Raw genomic sequence first — 22,745 nt, 5'->3', positions numbered from 1 at the left:
GCAGCGCGGGATTAGGTGGATGGGTCTTTTTGGTTGGTTTTTTTTTTTGGTTTAATGATAACCAGCTTCGATCAGCCAGCAGGTCCCGCAGCGCGTCACGAAACCACACCGGTGCCGCCGCTTCCGTTCTGTGAAACGGGCGAAGGCGAACGGCTTCCCCGCCGCTGCCCAGTGCCGCGCACCCCCGCGGGGCGCCGCTCCGCAGCCGCGGCCCGCTGCAGCCCCCCGCCGCCCGCCGGGGCCCGCCCCCCGCTGCAGTGCCCCCCCCTTGAAGCGCCCCCCGCCGGCCGGGGCCCACCGCTCCCTGCAGCGCCCCCCAGTGCAGCGCCCCCCCGCAGCGCCCCCCGCCCGCGGGCCGCCCCCCCGCAGCCCCCCTCCCCCGAAGCCCCCCCCCCCCCGCCCGCCGGGGCCCCCCCCCAGCAGTGCCCCCCCCCGCCCCGCCCCCGCCCCGAGCCGCCGGGACGCGGCGCCGCCCCCGGCCGGGAGCCCCCGCGGCGGGGGGAGGGGCGCGCGGGCGGCCCAGGGCGTCGCTGCCGCCCCGTCGCTATGGCAACAGCGGGGAAGCCCTCGCGCCGCCAAAGCGCAGGGCGCAGGCGCGGGGCCGCGTGCAGGCGCGGTGCGGGTCAGATGGCGCATTGCAAGGTAGGGGGGAGCGAGCCGGCGCGGCGCGGGTGCGGCTCGTCCTGCCGGGCCCGGCCCGTTGCGCGGAGGGGCGGCCCGGCGGCGGCTCGGCCTTTCCTGCCGCCCCCGCGGTGGGGACGGGGGCCCGCCCGCCCCAACGAGCCGCCCCCGTCGCTGCGGGGAGTGGGGGGAGGGCGCCGCCGATCTGACCGTGTGGGCGTCCTCCCTCAGGCCGCGGACTCCAAGCGGGAGCAGTTCCGCCGGTACCTGGAGAAGTCGGGGGTGCTGGACACGCTCACCAAGGGTAAGTCCCCGGGCCGGGCCGAGGGGCCTGGGGCGGCTCTCGGCGCGCTTCTGCGGGGGGGAGCCGTTCCCCTCGGGGCGGCCCGGCCGCTGCCCCGGCACGGCTGCGGGGCCGGGCGCCCTGTGGAGACGCGGCCGGCGGGGGCGGGGGTCCTTGTTCTCTCACGGGCTCCGTGTGCTGGGGACACCCCCACCCCCCCGGCCGGGGGGCTCCTTCCCTGGCTGGTCTCGGGCCGTGGCTGGGTTCCCCGGGGGCCGCCGTTCTGCCGGAGCTCTCCGGACGGAGTCACGGCCTGGGACACGGAGCAGCCCCTGCGCCCCTGGGATCCCCGTTCAAAACCAGCGTGTCTGGAGCAGAGCTCGGTGCTTCCCCTAAAACGAGCCTGTGTGCGCTGTGAGAGCGGCGATCCGTATCAGCGGGGAAAATAACGGGGCTAAACTTGATGCTTTTGGCTTTCCGTGTGGCTTAGTATCTTTTAAATCCCTCGGAAGACTTTTTGAGAGCTTCCAGTTGTGCATGGAGAAAAATCTGTTAATATTCCTGCTTGAAAAATAGGCTGCCAAGCGAATAGGTGCTGCGCCAAGGCCCCTGGCTGGCCGTGTGGGTGCCACTTGATTTCTTTCTATTGCAACCTGAGGCATCCCATGGGATGGCGAAACAAGGCATCCAAGCAGCGTGGCATCCTAAGTTTGTTCTTAACTTCGGGGCTCAGCTTCAAACAGATTTGGCTGTGCAGCTTGGACATCTGAAACTGGGAGAAGGACCTCTAAGTATTTATGAAACCAGATGTCTCCTGTAGCTGTGTGTGTGCCCTGTGGGGAGGGAGGGGCTGCTTAAGTTTGGGAATTCTGTGAGTGTGACCGCCCTGGCTGCTAGGGCCCCCATCCATAAAGATTAGCTCTGTCACCTACTCTGGTGGTAACCATTTAGTTTTGTACCTGTAGTTATCTGACAGAGGTTTGCTTTTCTGCTGGAAGTTGTGGAAGTGCTGATGTTGGCCTGTGCCTTAAAGGTGTAGCTTAAGTGGAAATAATGGTGTATGAAGGAAGAGTCTCAAAAGAGTTAGAATTTCAATGTTGCTGATAAAAGCCAATACTAGGGTTGTGTGTGGAATATCTTAAAACAGTCTAGGCTGTTTTGTGTTCCTTGCTAGAATAGTCAAACACTGTGGTTAGGGGATCAACAGAACTCTCTACCTGTTACTGGGTAGATTGTTTTGTTCCCTTCTGTACAGCAGACCTATTTTGCATCAAAGTATATAAGTGAAAATCTTGTTAAACAGAAGAATGTTCTATAAACATGGCATGCAACTTGTATGCCTTCTGACTGTTGATACATGTTTTAAAGACTTAGTTACATGGACTTGCAATTGTTGAATATTTTCTATTTGCAGTGTTGGTAGCCTTATATGAAGAGCCAGAGAAACCAAATAGTGCACTGGAGTATCCTTTTTCTCTTCCGTGAATTGTTTGTAGAGACTTCACGCGAAGCAGCAGCGCTGCTTCTGACTCGTAGGTGAACTGGAGAGACTCATTTAGAAGGCTTGCATTGAGAACGCAGCTTTTATGGTTGCGTTTTGGCTAATAATTGTGCTCTTACAAGCAAACAGGAAGCCTGACAAGGTGCAGAGGAACTGTGCATAACAGTATGCCAGCAATTATGAAGTTAAGTTAGTCTATTACAGAATGTTGTAGGCCTGCAGCATTAGATTTGAGTATTTACAGTATCTGTAGCTTCTGATGTCAGCTTCTTCACACTTCCTTTTTATTTTTTTTTTTTAATAATAGGGGAATGCAATTTAATGTGTTTGTTTCTTGCTGCAGCCTCCCTTTTTGGCTATTGCTTCTATCTTTTGGTTATTCCTTCTAACTCCTCAAAACTGTGTTAAGAGAGGAAAAGAGGATATAGTAAAACATGAGAATTTGTCCTGTGTAGACTGATGTCTTGTGGGTTTTTTTGTGCTTTGGTTTTTTAAAGGAATATACCAATGGACTTGAAAAGCTTTTTTATTTTTGTAACTTCATCCTGTAGGATGAAAAGCACTGTAGGAACCTAAAGTGGTTTAATGCAATTTTGGTCGCATGCATTGCAGCACTAACTTCAGCATAAGTGTTAAAGCTATGATGCGGTTCTGCTACCTAACTGAGGAAATACTTAACATCTAAATATCAGCTTTTTGAAGCATCATCTGGGAGCTTCAGCTCCTGAGAATCCAGAAATAGAGGCACTTCGCTTGGAAGTGGCAGAGATGAAAGAAAAATATGAAGCTGTGTTGGAAGAAAATAAAAAACTGAAAACCAAGGTAAAAATCTACTTGGTGTTCCTCAGTAGTTCCATATTACACCACAAAAGGAATACTTTAATACTTGGAATACAGCTAACTTTCTTCTTTCTTCCCTTAGAGTAACTAATAAATGTTGTTGCATTGTTTAGCCTCATGGCTGTGGAATGCTGATAAAATCTTTACTATGATGAATTCTGTTTTTTTTTTTTTATGGAACACTTCTTATATTCCATAACATAGACTAGTATTGCTAAACTAGGGATTTTATTCAGTGAAAGTATGTTATTGAGGCTAATTCCATGTCTTCATTCAGTCCTGTCTGGATATGTTCAAGTTGTCTGATGTTATGTAGCTCATGTTTCCACAGAGTTTTGAAAAAGAAAAAAAGCTAATGTATCTAGTATAAAGGCTTTCAAAACACTAACTGAAGGAGGAATATTATACATCAGTTTGTGTGACCTGGCAGACCTACACGTGGCAGGATGTTACCAGTAGAGGCACCGATATCCATGTGGGACAGTAATTTGCATTTTTCAGCTAAAATGACTCCGGTGTTCCTTTATCTGCAGTAGCAGTGGATCTGAAGTGCTAGCTAAGGCAGAGCCGTTCTTTAGTGGGCCCGCAGGCTGTCTCTGAAACTGCTCCAAGATGTGAAAACTTCCCCTTACGAGGGAGCACTGACTATAAACTTCATAACACTGAAGAAGGAAACATTTGAGAACCTTAATAAGCTAGTAGCTTATATGCTGCTACAAGTTTCCATGAGTTTGTTGGAAGAAGGTGGCTGTTGTTGTATGTGAACATCCCTACAGGCTTTTTACTGGGAGACAAGCACCTTAGTTCTGGGAGAAGGGACACTTGGCCATTACCCCTTTGTATTTCTCATCTGAAGTCCCCTCTTGCTGTCTTAGTAATTCTCCTCCTCTATTACCAACAGTCGAGTCCTTACAGCTACGTTTATTATTTCTTACTAGGAAATATGGCAAAGAGCAGAATTTTAGGGGGAATAGCAATAGACCAGCAGTTCACTCGGCGTAGCCGACTTAAAAATACAGCTGATAGTAAGTAGACACATGAAAGCAGAGTAATATGGGTCTTTGGTTAAAGAAATCTCTTAAAGAAGTCAAAACCTGTTCCAGGAAAGTAAGCCTTTCCATAATCGTAGGTTTATTTGTGCTTTCATCTTCTTTAGTCTTCAAATGATAAGTCTTACCTTACTGTGCCTTCTAATACTGATGGTTTTGTTTTTTCCCTTTCTTTCCTGTACAATCTTCTGCCTGTCACTCTTGACATACTGTAGAAGTTCACACAAAATGCAGGGAGAACACTACTGGTTAGCTTTTTTTTTTTTGTAGCAGTCCACACGTTTAACAGTGCATTTGTTGGTAACTTGAGCTGTGTCCAAATAGGTGGTGTTCTTCTGTTGCATTCAGGTGTGGAGATCTTGTTCTTTTTCTTTATTACTGAGAATGTGGGTATTTGGGTGAGGGGCAGAAAGCAAACAATTAGGTACTTTGTGGAAAGAAAATTGACTTTGGATTGTGTACTGGCCATTTTTTGTGGTAAAATCTACAAGAATGAGAAAATGCTATTTTAGTGGTGCTTGTTACTTGGCATAGTGATTGCTGTAAATTAGTGTCGCTATGAGGAACACATGGGCATTTTATTTTTTTCATGTACTTTGTTTTTAACCTACTCTGCAATTTATAGGAGAGAGGAAGAATCTTAGCTGAGGAAACTGGACTGGTATATTTCAGAGACTCAGTCCTAATGCTTGAACTGTTTTTGAAGCTTGAGCTTATCTTTAATGTAACTGAGGTCAAGTAAACACCTTTGTATGTTTCTTTGGAAGTAACTTTCAAAGTAAATGTTGTGCTTCAGTGCATAGTTGCCTAGGTCCTACCCTCCAGAAAGCATAATAAAAGAACAATTACAGGAAGTGTTAGTTTCGGTAGTGTTGCTATGAGTGACTATTTCATTTAATCATTTTTCAGTGACATCAAAGCTTATAAGGTGCTGATCATTATCAGCTGCTATTTGAGATCAAAAGTACTTAATGAAACCTACACTGAGAAACGGAAAAACTTCAGAGCAAGACCCATGTGCTTGAAAGTGCATTTTAAAAGCCCCCTTGTTATAGCTGCAGGATTATACAATGTGACAAATTGATGTTTTGAGGGAAGGGTTACTTTGTTGCCTGACTTGAAAATGGATTTGCATAAATACTAGTGATGGATTAAAATGCACAAAGTAAATGGAACACTTCCAGATGAAACGTTTTCCTACATTCCTTAATGTAGAAAGTGTTTCTGAAATGTTGCAGCTAACTAAATTCCTCTCTTTAAATCCACAGCTGGCTCAGTATGAACCACCTCAAGACGAGAAGCATGGTGAATAACAATAGTTTCTTCTTTAATGCCTTGACTTAATAAAGGGCTTCCTGAGAACTGCAGTCTTTTGTTGTGTGTGTGAACTCTGCATGTCTACTTTGTTAGCTCGTCATCTAAAAGAAAGGAAAAAAAAAAAAAGCAGTATCATGAGTGTGCAGCTGCAGCAGCAACTGATGAGTTTAAGCATGCCGGTTAACTTTCTTGCTTTCTGTGCTTAAGAAAAGGTGATAGTTATGATGAATTTGTAGGTAACTGCCTGCCAAATTTGTGTAAATTTCGCATTGTTGCCAATGGTCCTGTTAAACCACCAGTGAGATCAGCAGTTTCCTTTTAACTGGAGAGGGTGAGGTATCACACAGGGACCAAACTGTAAACTAAAGCAGGACCTCCAAGATATGTTCTAAATTGGTACCCAGTGCTGAGGTTAAGCTTCTATTGAAGCTGATGGGATAACTGTCTACTCAGAGGGGCACAAAAGGAGCGAGTATAGTTGTGATGGACATAACACAATGTTGGAGATGCGTTGCCTACTGAATTTACACTTTTTAATTTACATGAGATGTACCTATTTCCATGTAGTTCATGTCTTGGGTCCTTTTTCACAAACTGGGCCATGGAGAGTTGATCCAGATATTGCCTGCACGGTTCTGAAGAGAATACAAAATTCTTGCCTGTAATGGATGTCTCATGTAATTAGCGGTGCATGTGAGAGTACAATGTGGAGAGTTCATCCAGTGGGGAAAAGAAAATCTAGGCAGGGCAGAAAATCCAAGGGAGATGTGTGTGTGTGTTTAACTTGTGATTTTTAATTTCGCCTCTATGTCATGTGGCCCCAGTTTCTCTGAATCAGCTTTGCCATCCTTCTGAGATGCCAAATAGGCCTTTATTTAAAAAAAACCAAAAAAAACCCCAACCAAACCAACAAAAAAAAACCCACCCCCAAAAAAACCCCAACCCCAAGATACATTTTAAGGAGATGCGTTTGTCTCTAGGTACTTTAAAGGCAACTGATGACAAAAAACAAGGAGGGGAGGGTGGAAAAAGTGCAGTAGTCGTCTCATGTATTAGATCTACCGGCTCTTAGTTTAACTTCTTTGTTTCTAGGATGGGTTTGCAGCTTGTCTTACAGGTGTGGTAGGATGGATCAGAACTTGTACTAAAGCCAAGGTACAAACTGAACTCAAGGGCTAATGAATGTAATAGTTGTCTACTTCAGAGCAATAATAGGTACAGTAGTAAAGAGACCAGAAGAGAGGTAAATAAGGGGAAAGTGTTAAGCTGGTAAAATATCAACCAAAAAAACCCAGACAGAAAGCGTCCCACCCTCGGCAGCAAAGGCGAGAAGGCAGCTGGTGTGTAAGTTAGAAGATACACCTGGCATGAAGTTGCAGCGTGTGGCAATAGGGAGGGGATAATGCCGCAGAAAACGCATCGCAGAGCTGATGGTGTGGCCGTGGGAGCGTGACCGGAGGAGGACCGAGCTGAGCCCGCTGGGGCACACGCTGCCGGGTCGCGGGGGCAGGTAAGGCGTTGGGGGCAGGGGCGCGGGGCCTAGCCGTTGCTGCCAGGGCGGCGATGCACCCGCTCTGCGCTTCTGCCAGTACTGCCGCTGCGCTCGCTGCCCGCTGAGAGCAGCCCGGGCGCCCGCACCGAGGGTCGTGGCGCAGTGACGACGGTGGTTAGAGCTGCGGGGGCGACGCCGGCCGCCGCCGCCGGGCACCGAGCGGCCGTGCGGAGCGCTGCCGCCTGGGGACGGGTGGCCGCTGCTCCCGCGAAAGCGCCCGGGCGGGGGCGGGGCCGTCCGTGGAGCCCCGGGTCCCGCCCCGCCCTTGGCGCCGCTCGCCCCGCCCCTCCCGCTCACGTGCGGCGGCGCCGTCAGGTGACTCGGGTCGGCTGACCGGAGGCACCCTACCTCGCTGCCCCCGCAGCCAATCGGCGCCGCGGAGCCCGGCGCCAGCCAATCCGGGGAGGGCCGCGAGGTGTCGGGTTGGGTTGGCCGCGCAGGGGGAGGCCCCGGGACGGGCCAGGCTCGGGCGGACATGGCGCTGCAGTTCGGCGGGGCGGGCGCGGCGGGCGCGGCTGAGGAGCCGGCGTTGGTGGGGGGGAGCTTCGGGGCCGCGGACTCGTTCCCCAAGGACTTCGGCTACGGGGAGGAGGAGGAGGAGGCGGAGCTGGAGGGAGGCCCGGGCCCCGGCGGGCCCGGCGGCGGCGCGGGCGGGCCTGGCGGCGGCGCGGGCGGGGCAGACTCCAAGCCGCGGATCCTGCTGATGGGGCTGCGGCGCAGCGGGAAGTCCTCCATCCAGAAGGTGAGGGGCAGCCGGCGGCTCCCGCCCCCGCCTGCCGCCCTGCCTCTCCGGGCCGAGCTCTTTCTCCTTCCGATGTCGCTGTCTAGGCAGTTCGTGCTTTGGAGCGGGGGGCGACGCTGGAGCGGGGCGCAGCGGCCGCGTTACGGGCGGGCCCTTCCCGGAGCGGCCCCCGCCGCCTGCCCTAGGGCGGGGGGGTTGCGTAGCGCAGGGCGTGTAGCCTGTGTAGTTCTTCACTTTAACGCTCCAAAAATAAAAAGTGAAGATACTGGTGTGACAGTTGTCATGAGGCGTTTTCTTACGGATGGGAAGGCGCCGTGCGCGGCCCGGTCTGCGGTGCCAGCACGGTAAGAGGCCCGGTGTGCGGTGTTTCGCTAGTGCCTCCGCTCGGGAGGGGGCTGGAGCTGTTGTTCTGCCTTTGATGCTGTGGAAGAGACTTCTGCTTTCCTACGGGCAGCCTCGGGTTTCCTTTGGTCCGCCAGACCGAACAAGCGAGAGTCGCTGTTCGTTTGAGGAGGAAATAAAACAGTTTCAGTGCCTCAGGGTGGTTGGTAGCTTCATGAAGTCGCTAGAGTTTCCTAATAAAAATAAGACAAATCTGACTATTTTCCTTTGCCACGTACCTCAAGGGAAGTGAAGCGCTAAGAGTGATCCTTGTTCCTCAGTGCCGGTTTTGTGTTTGTGGTCGCTGTTAGGAAGTTTGGGGGTGATGTTTGTACGGGATGCGTTCCTCGTGAAATGTGGTTCTCAAGCTCTAAACTCAGGGGCCTCAAACCTCCTTCAAGTGAAGTGTGGAATCCTGCAGAGATTACTGGAAAGGGCTTATGCAGAGAAGCCTTTTGTGGACATTGCAGCATAGCAGGTATGAATCTACTTATTTTAGCCACCTTTGCGGGCTGCTTGGTAACCCATATGGGTTCCAGACTGTAGTCTGAAGGCTCCTAGATTTTGCTGTAGGCTTGCCTTTCTTAGACAAGGTTTGCAAAAGGTACTGTATCTGTTAGTGGGAATCTTTTTCCATTGTGCTGTTCTGAAATACAGTGGCAGACTGGGCTGTCATTGCTTTTCAGTATTTCCAGTTATTCCCGGTTATCGATAAGGTCTAATCCCACGCCCTGCCCTGTGTGTGCAGGTGCAGTGACTGCACTGAAAGTCTTTAAGTCTTTGCTGACATGAACAGCGCTCGTCGTACTCTCATTAGAGGTCTTATTGTACTGTCTGCTGTTGGAAAAAGTGAACCCTGAAAGCTAGAGGAAAGCAGTGACTCCAAACCGCAGGTAGATTTTGGTACCAAAGTGACAGCCACAAGTTGTCACTTTATGGATGTAGCTTTTGGATATTATTTTTTTCCAATGACCAAGGTTGGTAGCATCAGTTTTCTGAGGACCCATTCAAGTAGTTGTACAAGAAAGGAACAGTGTGATGTTGTGTATGCAGTAAGAGGATGTAGAATTTCTCTTTTGCTGATCAGTTGCTGATCTGGCTTGGGAATTGAAGCTGTGGTTCTGTTACCTAGGAGCTCATTGTGCTGCTGCCTGAGCAAACTGACTGTGGCAATAATCTGAGACATTCTTGGAGTATCAAGAAGTTTCTCTTCAACAACGTCCCTGCTCTTAGATCTGTCTAGTGCAAAAATGGTCATAACCTGACCCAACCCTTCTGTCTGGGCACTGCTTGTTGATTGCCTTGCCAGAGAGTAGGGGTGTGCACAATAAATGCTGTATCGGGAGAGGTATTGGCTTTGTGGGAATCTAGAAATTTGCATGAAAAACATGAATTTTAAACCATTCCAGCCTTCTACTGAGATCAATGTTAACAGGAGGCTTGTCAGAAAAGAAGAAAATGATGGTACGGGGGAGGAAAACTTTTTTTTTTTTTTTTTTTTATTTCCTTTGGACAATTGGATTTGCCATACTGGGTATAACCTCTGAATGTTCAGTAGCAAATTGAGGTTAGAAGATTTTGGGAATGTGACTATTGCTTCAGTTTATAAAACAATTTTTCTGCAGACTTACGAGTCGTGTAACTGGACTTACTGTACTGTCCTTATGCAATAGGAATTTGGAAAGAGTTCAAGCAGAGTACCTCATTTTGGGGTTTTTTTTGGGGTGCGTGTGGGGTTTTTTGGGGGGTTTGGGGTCGGCAGGTTTTTTTGGTTGCTGTCACCAGACTTGCTGCTCTGCCTTCATAAGATTAGCATAAATGTATTATTGGGGGAGGAATGTGTGTGTGTGTGTTAGAACCTAAAGTAGCCGCTTCTTTGAGGCTGCTGTAAACTTTTCATTTATACTCATTTTTCTTTAAAGATGTTAAATAAATGAATTGGATTGGGGGAGCAGGGAGTCAGAACGAGCTGTGTGTCACGCTTCTGTAGCAAGCTCTAATACTTAGAAATATCTTAAAGCAAGATGTAACGTGCTGCTGCTAATAAGCAGTGAATTTCTTTAAGTCTTTGTCACTTGTGTCTTCCTTTTGCTGTACTTACCCTCTTTCTTTGTCACCCCACAGCCCCCAAATCTCTCCTCTGGAAAAAAAAAAGCAGTTGCTTCTTCTAAGACCATCTTGTTCATTATAGCAGCTTAAGAAATCCACAGAACTGAAGCAACGATTCTGGAAAGTGTGAAAATGACAAAACGATTGTATGACTTACTGCTGTTAGAGAGTCCTTTAGAAGTTGCTTTTCATTGTTACCAGTGAAGCAGCTGTTCATTTCCAATTAGTAGATTCTCAAGACCATCTTGCAATACCGTACCTTTTCTCTCTCTTTTCAGGGACTTCCTTCCATGTGCCCCTGCAAATTCCTTTCTGGACATCGGGGCAATAGAATTAATCTAATACTACCTTAGGATAAAAAGGGGGTTTTTATGACTAGGGGAAAAAAAAAAAAAAGTTTGAAAACCCATTCAAAGAGTTTGAAAACCCATTCTGCATTTGGACTTGTAGGTGAAGGTGCCTGTTTTTATGTCCAGAGTGATCCTGTGCTGCAGTGGGGAGATGCTTGCTTATGAAGGCCAAATTGCCTGCTTCGGCTGTACAGACTTCGTTGGGACATGCTTGGTGGTGGCTTGGGACAGCTCCCAGGGAAGGGGTCTTCCCTTCAGGTTACTTGCACTGTGAAGGTTCTTAGAAAAAGTTCTGGCTCTGCTCGTTGTTTCCCTTCTGAAGCAAAGGATGCAGATATAAAACAGTTATTCATGTTTGCCGACAGTGTCAAAAAAAAGGGAAACTGCACTAGCTTTGTTACTTTCTCAGCAACTTGCAATTCCTGCCTTAGATATTCCTCTTGCAGTTTTTAGGTCTTGCTACAATGTACCCAATAAGGTGTCTTGCTGTGGCAAATTATATTTGATCATAAGCTCTTGTAGTAGGGATGTTGTGGAAGTCATGCTTGTCACTTGGTGTATAGGATTATTGTTTTGTTGTGTGGGAATTTTTGTTTGTATGGATCAGGCCAGTGTTTCAGCTGGAAGTGAAATCCCTAATATGGTTGTTTTCTGATTTGTGAGAAAAAACACACAGACACTCAGACGGACACTCAGACGGACACTCAGACGGACACTCAGACGGACACTCAGATGGACACTCAGACGGACACTCAGACGGACACTCAGACGGACACTCAGACGGACACTCAGACGGACACTCAGACGGACACTCAGACGGACACTCAGACGGACACTCAGACGGACACTCAGACGGACACTCAGACGGACACTCAGACGGACACTCAGACGGACACTCAGACGGACACTCAGACGGACACTCAGACGGACACTCAGACGGACACTCAGACGGACACTCAGACGGACACTCAGACGGACACTCAGACGGACACTCAGACAGACACTCAGACAGACACACGCTTCCATGGAGAGTCCATTCAAAGTTCAAGGTAGTGGAAATGAAATACATTGGACAAATTCAGCTCATGGATCTAAGGAAGGGTGACTACTTGAAAACTGGGACAGAAACGGTGAGGTTTTAAGAGAAAAAACAACCACCACCACCCCCCAAGCAAACAGAGCCATCCAAAAACATGGAAGTGGTTCGGGAATTTAGTATTAGGGGTGCAGCTTAACAGCTGCAGTTCGGAAGTAAACCCAAGTGCCGCTGTAGAGAAGTTATAGAGAAAAGGTTGACATGTCAGGAAATTAAAAAAAAAAAAAAATCTTGAAAACTAAAGAGATCGTGGCAGGTCAGATGTGAATGGGAAATTCAGAGGGATTGAAAAAAAAAAAAAAGAGTAAAAAAAAAAAAGTGTACTGCTGACAGTGCTTAAGCTGAGAGTGACAATTTCTTACAATACAGTAGAAGCAGGAAGTCGCCAGGTACTGTTGAGGACATTGGATGTTGAATGTGTAAAAGGAACGCTTGGGAAAGATAGAAGCTATAGCAAGGCAACTTCGCAGATTCTTAGAATTTTACTAGTTTTGTCTGCCTTGCCTTGATATGCCTAGCCAAAATTGCTTGGTATCAGTGTTAGCTGCGTGCTTCTGATCAGATGCTTTTGCAGCCTTTTTTGTTTGCTGCATTGAAGCTGTGTAAAATAAGTAAGAGTGGGGGTAAGATGCCAGGGTATAGAAATGGAATTTAATCAAAACTGTCCTGGTTCCCCTATTAGTGTGAAAAAATAGATGGGGAACATCAACCCAAGGAAACATGCTGCTTTGGGAAGATGGCATTGCTTCTCAGGGGCTCATCTGCTTTTAAACTGGATTCGCTGATTCTGTCCTGCTTCCCATGGGAGATGCCGAGTTCCAAAGATGAAACACTGATTTCAGAATGCTTTAAAATTGTGCTGCAAACCCTGAGGAATTTCTAGTCCTTGCAATACAGCCTCTGCGTATCTAGAGCTGTGTTTACTTTTCTATACAAATGCTCTGCTGTTTAAAACCTCATTTATATCCTGACTTCCTCAAATGTTTGCCTTGAGGAACTGATTTTTTTTCCTTGGTCTTAAAAAAATCTAGGCTGACGTACTACTATGAACCTCACTAAACAATCCATTTACCATGCTGGGTATATGCTGGAGTTGTTTGTCTTGCAGTTTTTTTGATGGAGACAGTTACACTAGGTCTCTTTAATGGATTACTTTTGTAACTGTGTGAAACATTAAAAAAAATAAAATACCAATACCAAGTGCTATATAGGAAGCTTTTTCTTTTTGCAGTCCTAGCATTCAACCACCTTATGTTTGTTGTAACTTTTGCAATATATATGGTTGGGTTGCTTTAGTGCAGTGTTCTCTGTTGAAACTGTCTGCTTTTGCTACAGGCTGCTTTGCGGGGGGGTTACTTGCTAGTTCTGTTTGTTCAGGGAAGGGCTAAAATCCCAGCAGGGCTTTTGGAGTACTAGCAGTGAGTGTGTTTTTAATCTCTGCAGCTAAACCGTTTATCAAACTAGTTTGAAAGCTTCCATCGTTTCTTTAGGGTACTTGAAAGGAGAGGGTCAGCAAACGTAATTCAGTTGTTAACAGACGGCATGCTACGCAGCTATTCGGTTCTCTAAAACCGGGGTGTTGTTTTTGTACACTTTTGTTGTAGTTTAGGAACAGTCTGATTATATTGTGTTGTAACACTTGACAACAGACTAAAAGCAAAGTTTCTTTTCGGAATTTCTAGGACTGGAAGGGAACAGTTCTTAAAAGCTTGCAGTTGCTCAGTTAACACAGTGGCTTTATACCACGTTTGAATTGGCTAATATAGCAGAATTTGAAAGTACTGTATTAGACTTGCAAGGAAGAAAGAATAACTGGGATATCTGTGCCTTTAGGCAGCAGTGTTATTTAGAGTTGTGAAAGTGTTCAACTGTATTTGGTTGCTTGCTTCTGGGGGGAGGGTAAGTTATTTCCTTAGCTGATGCAGAAAGCTATTTACCAAAGGAAACAATACACTTTAGAATGTATAAACCTATTTGTAAGATTCAAGTGGCAGAACTTCTACCAATCTCTTCTAATAAGACAAAGTGAAGACTGTAATTTGTGTTCTTTTAACAGGTGGTGTTTCACAAAATGTCTCCCAATGAGACTCTGTTCTTGGAAAGTACCAACAAGATCTACAAAGATGATATTTCCAACAGTTCATTTGTGAATTTCCAAATATGGGATTTTCCTGGACAGATGGACTTTTTTGATCCAACATTTGATTATGAGATGATCTTCAGAGGAACAGGTGCTCTAATATATGTTATTGATGCCCAGGTAAATACACATCGCTAAGAATCACAGGGAAGTTTTCTTTTTGCTATGTGTGCAAGAGGACTGATCGAGAAGCTAATAATTTATATATTTACATAAGTTCGTAAAACATCTGTTATGTAGGAAAGGATGCATGGGCAATCTTAAGTTTGGTGTGTGGTTTTTAGTTTTGTGAAATGACTGGAACATACGCTCCTGGTGGAGAGAGTGGAAAGGGGCTGAACTGAACTTTTCTACAGTAATAGCAAGAACCTGCTGTGCTAGATGTTTTGAATTATCCCTGCCGCTGACTGCTATGGAGATCATTTAATAACAGCACTCTTCTGACCTCAGTTTCAAGTACTGGTACTATTTAGTATCTGATAGCTTTTAATCAACCTAGGAATTGCACCATGGAAGATTATCTGGTTATCAAGATAGGCAGCAGCAATCTCCAAGACTTTTCCTGCAGTTGAAGTGTAGCCTGCTTTTTTGCTCTGCAGGCTGGTTTTGTGTAGCTGAGCCTTGTATAGTTAATGCAACTTAATTTACATTAACAGAATCTAAGCTACTTGGATTTCTGACACTCCAAGGTATTCTTTTCTCTGTAGTTCTGTTTAGTTGCAGAAGTGAAGTTCTTGCACTGAAATATTTTATCCTTGTGCAGAAAGGAATAGTTACCAGAGATAAAACCTTGTTGTTCATTCCTGCCAAAACTGATTTACAGGATGACTACATGGAAGCTTTAACAAGACTCCACATTACAGTTTCAAAAGCCTACAAGGTCAACCCAGAAATGAACTTTGAAGTTTTTATTCATAAAGTTGATGGTTTGTCGGATGACCATAAAATAGAAACTCAGAGGGATATTCATCAGAGGGCTAATGATGACCTTACGGATGCTGGGCTTGAAAAACTTCACCTGAGGTGAGTTAAAAGATTCTGGCCTGTACACAGACTGTTGGCTTTTAGATGTAATAGTGGCTGGACCAGAGCAAGGCCTTGTTAGTTCCTTAATATTGCACAAACTCTTTGTTATAAAATACACCACTGAATTTATGGTCAAGCCTCAGCTGTTAGACTGACTAAAATAAGGCAGGCTACTGTATCAGATTCCAATCAAGAGATTTTTTAATGAACTCACTAGTAATGCAAGTGTTTTTTTGCATACTTGTCGTTCAGCATAACAGGCTGAATTTGTACACATGGCCTGCAGGGGCAGGGGCAGGAGAGGGGAAGCTGGCTGCCTTCTAGTTCTGGCTAGCGCTGACTTTTCAGTGTGAGTGGTTTGAAAAGCTTAGTCTCTTCCTTGGTATTTGGCTTGCTTTTAAGGTGTCTTCTACCAACGCCTTTATAATGAGCTAACTTTTCTCTGGTTTTACTGCTGTTTTGATTCATATGGAGCCTTCAAGTATTACCGGTATCTCTTGGTGTTAACGTGAACAAAGTGGAAGGCCAGGAACTGACCCGAAGATACCTGCTTGAGTGTTTAATGCCTTTGTGATAAGCATTCTCTAGGCTGTGTTGTGAAAGCATGTTCAGATTTTTCTCTCTCTTCTCCTGTCTCCCAGGGACAGGGGAAGTCTGTTTCATGTTTACTCCAGTCACTCAGAAAATTAGGTTCTTGGTGCAGTGGCCAGGTGTATTTTTGATAAAGGCATTCCAGCTAAATCATCGAGCCTAAATGTTAAAAAACATTGCTTTAACATTACTATTCCAATTCTGAAATACTCTTGAATCTTTGTTCTGTTTTCTTCCTTTCCCCTCCCTCCGTATCTCAGCTTTTACTTGACCAGTATCTATGACCATTCAATATTTGAAGCCTTCAGTAAAGTGGTACAGAAGCTCATTCCACAGCTGCCAACGCTGGAAAATCTACTAAATATCTTTATATCAGTAAGTGTTAATCTAACAGAACTTTGAGTGAAATACATGGAATCGTAAAGCAAGTCCTTCGGCTAAGGAGCACTAGCTCGATCTGCCCGTGGGAGATGCAGGTGGCACTCCTGTTGGTGTCCTCTGCCGGCCCAGTTGTCTGCATTAGCAGCTCTTTACCACAGCTAAATTGTGCTGGTGTGTGTTTGTGTGGGTTTCTTTAAATACTGACCAAGCATAGTTTGGCTAGTTATAACTGTTGATACAGAAGTGTTCTGCCAGCACGATATACTGATTTGTCTGCTAAGGCACTTCGTAAATTATTGTAGTTGTATTGGCAAGAGACTTTTTTTTCTAATGTGAATTTGGCCTTGAACCAAGGCCTTGAACAGGCATGTGCCCTGTGAGACTTTTGCCCTGATTTTTTCGTGTTTGCATTTCTTACAGAATTTGTGACACAGACATTTGCTGCTTTATACTTTAAACGAAATAGTACGTCACTCTAGAGAAAAGGCTGAAGTAGCCTGTCTCATTTAAGTTAAGTCTGTGAGGCTGTTGCAGGCATGTGGACAACATGAGGGAAACCGGTTGTGACTGAGAGGAGCCGCGTGGGTCAGACGTGTTGCCCCATGCTACTGTATAATGCTTGTTTCCAGTGTTAGTCGAGGACTGTCTGTAACAACCTGGCCCAGTGGATAGAGGACACGTTAATGCTCACCCTTGCTTGGTGCTGTGAGGATATGGATTGTGGCCCTGATGCCAAAAGGATGTCCTTGGGGCACTGCCTTGGATGTTCAGGCTAGCTAGGAAGAAGCAATAAGGAATGCTTCTGGTGCATAAACAGAAATTAAGCTTTGCCAGAAATCCATAGTGTTCGCGAGGTGACTTGCTTAAAAGCAGAAGGCTCCTGAACTTGCAATGTGTGTGCACTTTGCCAAAATGCTCAGTTACAAATGGGATGGTACAGTTGGCTCAGTGCTTTTCCGTATCCGTAACTGCCATAATGTGATACTCTTCATGTGGTTGTAAGTTTAGAAGCTGACTTTATTTGCTGTGCATGTTAAACTACATGGCAACTGCCTCACACAGAAACTAAGCTGCCATGATACTACAAGTGTAAAGTTTTATGTGTCAGGATACTACTATGTAGTAAGTAATCTCTGAGCCTGGCCCATCAGGTGGGTGTAAATATGTGGCTCCTCTGGAGTTAATAGAACCACAGAAGAGGAAAACTGCTGCATTTGAGTTCTGAAAGCATATTACAATGTAACCCAAACTATGATCTGGTAAATAATAAACTGCAAAGAATTCTAACCAATCCTCAGTTTTATTTTTTTCAACTAGAAGGTGATGTTGATATGTACTATGGCAACAAGGGTATTGTATTTACGAACTATATGCTCTAAATCTTGATTCATTCTTAAGCCTCTAAATTGATAATGTTTAAACCATTTCCTGCTATTAAGAATGTGAAAGTGTGTGAATTCTACTTGAGATTTAAAAAATTGAGTTATTTCTAAAATTTATCCAAATTCTTTCTCTTTCTGAAGAATTCAGGCATTGAAAAAGCTTTTCTCTTCGATGTAGTCAGCAAAATCTACATTGCAACAGACAGTTCCCCTGTGGACATGCAGTCATATGAGTTGTGCTGTGACATGATTGATGTAGTGATAGATGTTTCCTGTATATATGGGTAAGTGATGAATACTCTTAGGAAAAGAGTCCTTAAATGTTGTAGAATAGGTTGCAAACCATGCAAGTCATGGTGGCCTTGTCATCCGGCAAGATGCTATCGATTGGTCTGTAAAGCACATTGGTTCTGTAACTAATTAGAATGAAGCCAAATGACTTGGCAGCTGGATTGAGCATTTGTACTCTGTTTCCACTCACGGCCTCAGGCAGCCATCTGACATTTGTAAAAGCCAAGTGTTTCATGTGTGGTATGAATGAATACTGCTGTGTCTCACTTGGCATGGTGGGTGCAGGTATTGTTATTATGATTTATTGTTATACCTGCAAATAATTGGAGTCGATAGCATGGTATAGCTCATAAATGTAACTTGCAGTCACGTTGCTTTGAGACTTGCCACTGTCTAAACAGAATAGCTTTTGCCAGGTCAGCTCAGCTCTTGCTGACTTTCTCTGAGGGATGCACATGGTACTTGTTTCTCACAGTTTATGCCTGAATTATGCTTCACAATGGGTTTTTGAATGGAGAAGCGGTAACTTATTTTAAAACTGTGCTCATAGCCTGGAAAATACAGTGCTGGCAAGAAGTACCGCAATGTTTAGTAGTCTGTCTTCTGATGGGTCAACCCAGGGTTGTGTAACTGTTTGCTTTGGTTTCTTTTCCAGGAGTGAGTGCGTGGAAGTAGCTTGCGATACAGCTCTTGCTTCTACAGTAACTTAACAAACACTACTAACTTGCAGATAGAAAGTAGCATCCTAACCTTCTCTTGTAAATGCAGGCTGCTTTAGCTGCAGACCAGAAAGTGTCCTGCCCCCTCTTGCACTTCCTGCACTGGCCTCGCTAAGGAAGCCTTTGTATTAATTTACCAAAAGTAATTTTGCTGAGGTGTTACTCCATTGACGTTTCTGTCAATGGAGTAACTTGCATTACGAGTAACTTGCAAATAGGAGGCTTGCATTAGAATCTTCAAACGAATCACTTGATTCCTTACTCTGGCACTGTGAACTCAGTGAGACGCTGAGTAGCAGTGACTCTTTGAAGGTGAGCTGTGCTGTTACTAATGCGCTGTACTATCTCCTGTACTACCTCCATTAAGAATGCTCAGCTGTAAGCTGAAAACAGCATCGACTAAACAGCCACAGCTATAAGTCTGATATTGAAGGAATGGATGCGGATAGCTTGCTCTTAACTGCTTGTCTAAGATAGCCAGTATCTAGTGAAGGCCTCTACTCTCTTTCGATCTAGCTTTCCTGAGAAACTTAAGGTGGGATACTGGTCTTTCTGATGCGATAGTATTAAGACCCGCACTGCAGGTTCTTCATTTGCTTACCATTCAGTATGAGTAATATTCTTCTAACTGCATTTAACAGTTATTTGTCTTGAAGTTACATATGCATGCTTATGAGATTATGTCTTGGGTTAACTCCTTCTTTCTTAGGTTAAAGGAAGATGGCACTGGAAGTGCTTATGATAAAGAATCAATGGCAATTATCAAGCTCAATAACACAACGGTCCTGTACTTAAAGGAAGTAACAAAGTTTTTGGCATTAGTTTGCATTCTTAGAGAAGAGAGTTTTGAGCGCAAAGGTAAGGACTTTGCCCCCAGTGAATGGCTTTTATCTAATGCGTTTTATCAGCTGTGAAATAGTCATATGACTTAAATCAAGGTGACTTGTAAACTAAATTTGTTTCATTTCTTTTGGGAAGAATTTTCTCCTTTCCTTAGAGGTAGGTATAAAGAGGTCTTATTTTTATTCTTGTGAATCTTCTCTTTAATTGCTGTTCTCCTGCTGAAATTACTTGTGTAGCTAATGAAGCCTATTTCACTACCACCTGCTACAGTGGAATCAGTAGAATGGAGTAATGCTTACTACGTTTTGCTTGACAGCTGTTGCACTGTGAATAATATTCTCTATCACATGTGGCACTGATGTAATTTTTTTAATGTATGACTGAAGAAATCAACAGTGGTAGGCTAGTACAGTATGTGGTAGGAACTTTAGAACTAAGTGTTTAATATGTTGCAGGTCTAACCAACTGCATAGCTGCTTGGGCCTGTAGGACATGATGGTATAAATGGTCTTCGTAAGTTACGGGGTAGAAATGGCAGCATAGGCCCTAATTTGAGTGTTTGATGTAAATGGTGACAGTACTTACCTTGGCATTTTAAAAAGGGAAAAAGCAGATGTGTTCTTTTAATGACTGTACTGTATTTGAACTCAAAAGTTTTTCTCACCGTGGGTAGGATATATATCAGTGACATAAAGTGCAAGATAACATTCAAGTGATGGTCATGCTGTAATAGCATGTTTTTTGGGGGTAGAGTCTTGTATTGTCCCCTCACCTGCTTTTTAGTTATGAATATACACCTTGCACTCCAAATGAGTACCCTTTTTTTCTCAAAACTGAGACAGTCTAAATGAATACTGGCATCAGTAAAACTTTGTTAAATCCTCTGTATCCAAGTTCATACTAAAATAAGTAACAAAATAGCTGTTGGTTAAATGAAACATTTTATATCGATTTTGAAGCTCTGTTTATTACTGAAGTGTGCCAAGCTGAGCACAGTTTTTCCTCTCCCCTCCCCCTCCCTCTTGACAGGTCTGATAGACTACAATTTTCATTGCTTCCGCAAAGCCATTCATGAAGTCTTTGAAGTAGGTGTTGCCTCCCACAGAATCTGCAACCATCAATCAAGCGCCTCAAATATGAAAGCAGTGACTCACAATGGCACGCCTAGGAATGCAGTCTAGAGGAGAACTAAAGACGTTGGATAGACTTGTCAGCTCTTCACTCCGAAGCTTTGTGGAACAAGAGAAGAGTAGTCTGAAAGCCTGAAGTATGTTTCACAGGAGAAGAGTGGCGCTAACTGTGGAACAAGCAGCTTGTAACTCATGTTGGACAACTGAAACTACTGTAAAAATACTTCGAGGCCAGTGGAGTTAGAAATGCCAGTTTGAAACCAGCCCTATTGCTAGTGCAGTGGTTTTTCAGTTTGGAGTCCTATTCTCAGTCTGTCTCTGACCGATTGCCCAGTCAAAACTTAAAGTGATTGAGTTGAGTTTTGGGTGAAACACTGAATAGTCACTTGCTCAACTTTTTTTTTTTTTTTTTTTTTATTAATCTGTAGGATGTCTACTTTTGCTTAAGTTTACCCTTTTGTAATTAAAAAAAAAAAGGTGGTGTCATTATTTAGGCTTGTGAAACAGTCTTTTTGTTTGGTGAGGCTGGTCTCACAGATCATTCCATAAAGTAGTTCTTGCTCTCGCCAGCGTGCTCAGAGTATGCTCATGAATTTTGTACTTGTTAAGTGGATGCAAGGTAGAGCTCTGTTCTAGTGATTCTGTATTTGTTTGGAGAGCTGACCTGAAGCTTCATTTTAAGAAATTGTGATACTTTGCTTTCAGACCACACTTCTTGGTTATGCCCCCTTTGATGGAAGGGAAGTATTAAAACCAGAAATGAACTACCTGCTCTCTTCTGCAAAAACATGGATGTCACAAATCTGTGTGGTTGATCCTATTCACAAAACAACTTCATGGCTAACTAAACTGAAATGTCTGCCATCTGTTGCAATAAAGCAACCACTTTCAGCTATTCCCAAGAGAAGAAATGCCAAAGTTACTGACTTATGGTAGATCTCTCTGCCCTCTGACTGATAATCGCAACAACTCCTAGGAAAATGTTTGAGGGTGTTATCCTTGCACAGCAATTAAAAATCAATGTGTCACAACCTACTAATAATATTGGACATTGAAAGTGCGTTGATTCTGTACTGTGGCAAACACCTTCCTGTTTGTCGCCATGCAATCTGAAGAGAACATTGTTTTTTCTGATTTTGTGGATGCTGGCTTTCATACTATGGGAAGTATAGCTGAATTCTTTTAACCTAATTTCTCGGTGTTGGTATTATTACTGCAGATGTCGTACTGTACGTCAGCCTTGCTATGCAGTAGGCTCAGCTACTGGCCTGTAAAGATCTTGGCTCTTTTTACCTGTCCCTATGTGTGTATAGGTGTTGCGAAGCCACTGGACCAACTGACTATACAAGTGCCACTATAAAAGTTTCTGCGAGAAGATCTGTAACTGTAAGCGATCTCTGCAACCGATGTATTTATGTGGTCAGAAATAACCACAGGATTGCTTCTGCGCTTATAGAATGGATTTTCCTTGAACTATGTAAAAATATACATGCATTAACATTAGGGTGTATGCACATATTGTGTAAATGTTTCTCCTTTGTTTTAAAGATGTTGTATGTTACTAAATATATAAAGGATCTGATCCAGAAGTTACCACAGTCAGCAGCAGACTTGGGAATTCAAGTGGTCTAGTTCAGTTCTCTTAACAGCAGTTACAGCTCTGAACCTAGGCTGAGCTCCTTTTTGGTCATGGAACTGCAGGGGTTTTTAAGGAAGTGCTGGAGGCTTGTAAGGTCGGGGTTTGTAACTTGCAAACTGTCGCAGTGTCCTAGTACTCATGGGGAGAGGAGAAGTAATTGGCTAGATCACAGGAAGGAAGAAATCATTCCCACTTATGCAGTGAGTTTTCCATGTTCTGAGTACATGTGTATGTTCCTCCTCTCTTTCTCTTCACTCCCTACATGATTTTGTGCTAATAAAATGAAAAAAGGTCAAACTAACAGTATTGTTTCTGTTGGAGGGTGAGGTGCTTCAACAAAAGTCTATGACGGCCTATACAGTTAAGCAAGTTTTAATAAGCCTTGCGATGTTCACAGTATTTTTTAAAAAGTTAAATACCACCTCCCCCTGTGAGGCTTTAAAAATTTTAGTCAGCCTTAGCTTTCCTCTGAATTAAAAACTGACTCCAAACTGAATACTCAGTTTTCAGAAGATGTCTCTAGACTTTAAAGGCATATAAATGATGAAGTGACTTGTTCACCTTTTGATCAATGGTGAGCCTTAGGCTGTGTTCCGGAATTCTGCCTTCTGGTGTGGGTGTTGTGGTTTGGGGGTTTTTTGGGTGGTTGGTTTGTTTTTTTTTTTTTAATTATTTTTGTCAGCATTACCTTACTCTTGAACGGTTGCATTTACCTAAGGTTCATGGTAGCATTTTAAAACAGAAATACTGATTATTTTCACT

At 44.6% G+C, this 22,745-nt stretch overlaps 2 protein-coding genes across 2 annotated transcripts; both read left to right on the top strand.

The window, feature by feature from the left end:
- Positions 1–514: 514 nt before the first annotated feature.
- MYCBP (MYC binding protein) lies at positions 515–5,661 on the top strand. The gene is made up of 5 exons (XM_056331787.1): positions 515–642; positions 853–925; positions 2,319–2,367; positions 3,098–3,227; positions 5,563–5,661. Exons 1-5 carry the CDS (start codon positions 547–549, stop codon positions 5,605–5,607), a joined length of 393 nt encoding a protein of 130 aa, XP_056187762.1. The 5' UTR covers positions 515–546; the 3' UTR covers positions 5,608–5,661.
- A 1,937-nt stretch (positions 5,662–7,598) lies between these two features.
- On the top strand, positions 7,599–22,280 carry RRAGC (Ras related GTP binding C). The gene is made up of 7 exons (XM_056331786.1): positions 7,599–7,905; positions 13,898–14,101; positions 14,805–15,004; positions 15,859–15,973; positions 17,503–17,645; positions 19,081–19,229; positions 20,244–22,280. Exons 1-7 carry the CDS (start codon positions 7,639–7,641, stop codon positions 20,393–20,395), a joined length of 1,230 nt encoding a protein of 409 aa, XP_056187761.1. The 5' UTR covers positions 7,599–7,638; the 3' UTR covers positions 20,396–22,280.
- The last annotated feature ends 465 nt before the right edge of the window (positions 22,281–22,745 follow it).

This window comes from Falco biarmicus, chromosome 3 (genome assembly GCF_023638135.1).
Source record: "Falco biarmicus isolate bFalBia1 chromosome 3, bFalBia1.pri, whole genome shotgun sequence".
In the NCBI taxonomy this organism is placed as follows: Eukaryota; Metazoa; Chordata; class Aves; order Falconiformes; family Falconidae; genus Falco; species Falco biarmicus.
Note: the sequence above shows the minus strand (reverse complement) of the source record. Positions and strands in the feature narration are given on the sequence as shown.

Coding starts and splice junctions, on each gene's coding strand:
- MYCBP (XM_056331787.1), top strand. CDS start 547: ATGGCAACAGCGGGGAAGCCCTCGCGCCGCCAAAGCGCAGGGCGCAGG. Junction 643..852: donor GTCAGATGGCGCATTGCAAG/GTAGGGGGGAGC, acceptor GTCCTCCCTCAG/GCCGCGGACTCCAAGCGGGA. Junction 3,228..5,562: donor ATAAAAAACTGAAAACCAAG/GTAAAAATCTAC, acceptor TTAAATCCACAG/CTGGCTCAGTATGAACCACC.
- RRAGC (XM_056331786.1), top strand. CDS start 7,639: ATGGCGCTGCAGTTCGGCGGGGCGGGCGCGGCGGGCGCGGCTGAGGAG. Junction 14,102..14,804: donor TATATGTTATTGATGCCCAG/GTAAATACACAT, acceptor ACTGATTTACAG/GATGACTACATGGAAGCTTT. Junction 19,230..20,243: donor AGAGAGTTTTGAGCGCAAAG/GTAAGGACTTTG, acceptor CCCTCTTGACAG/GTCTGATAGACTACAATTTT.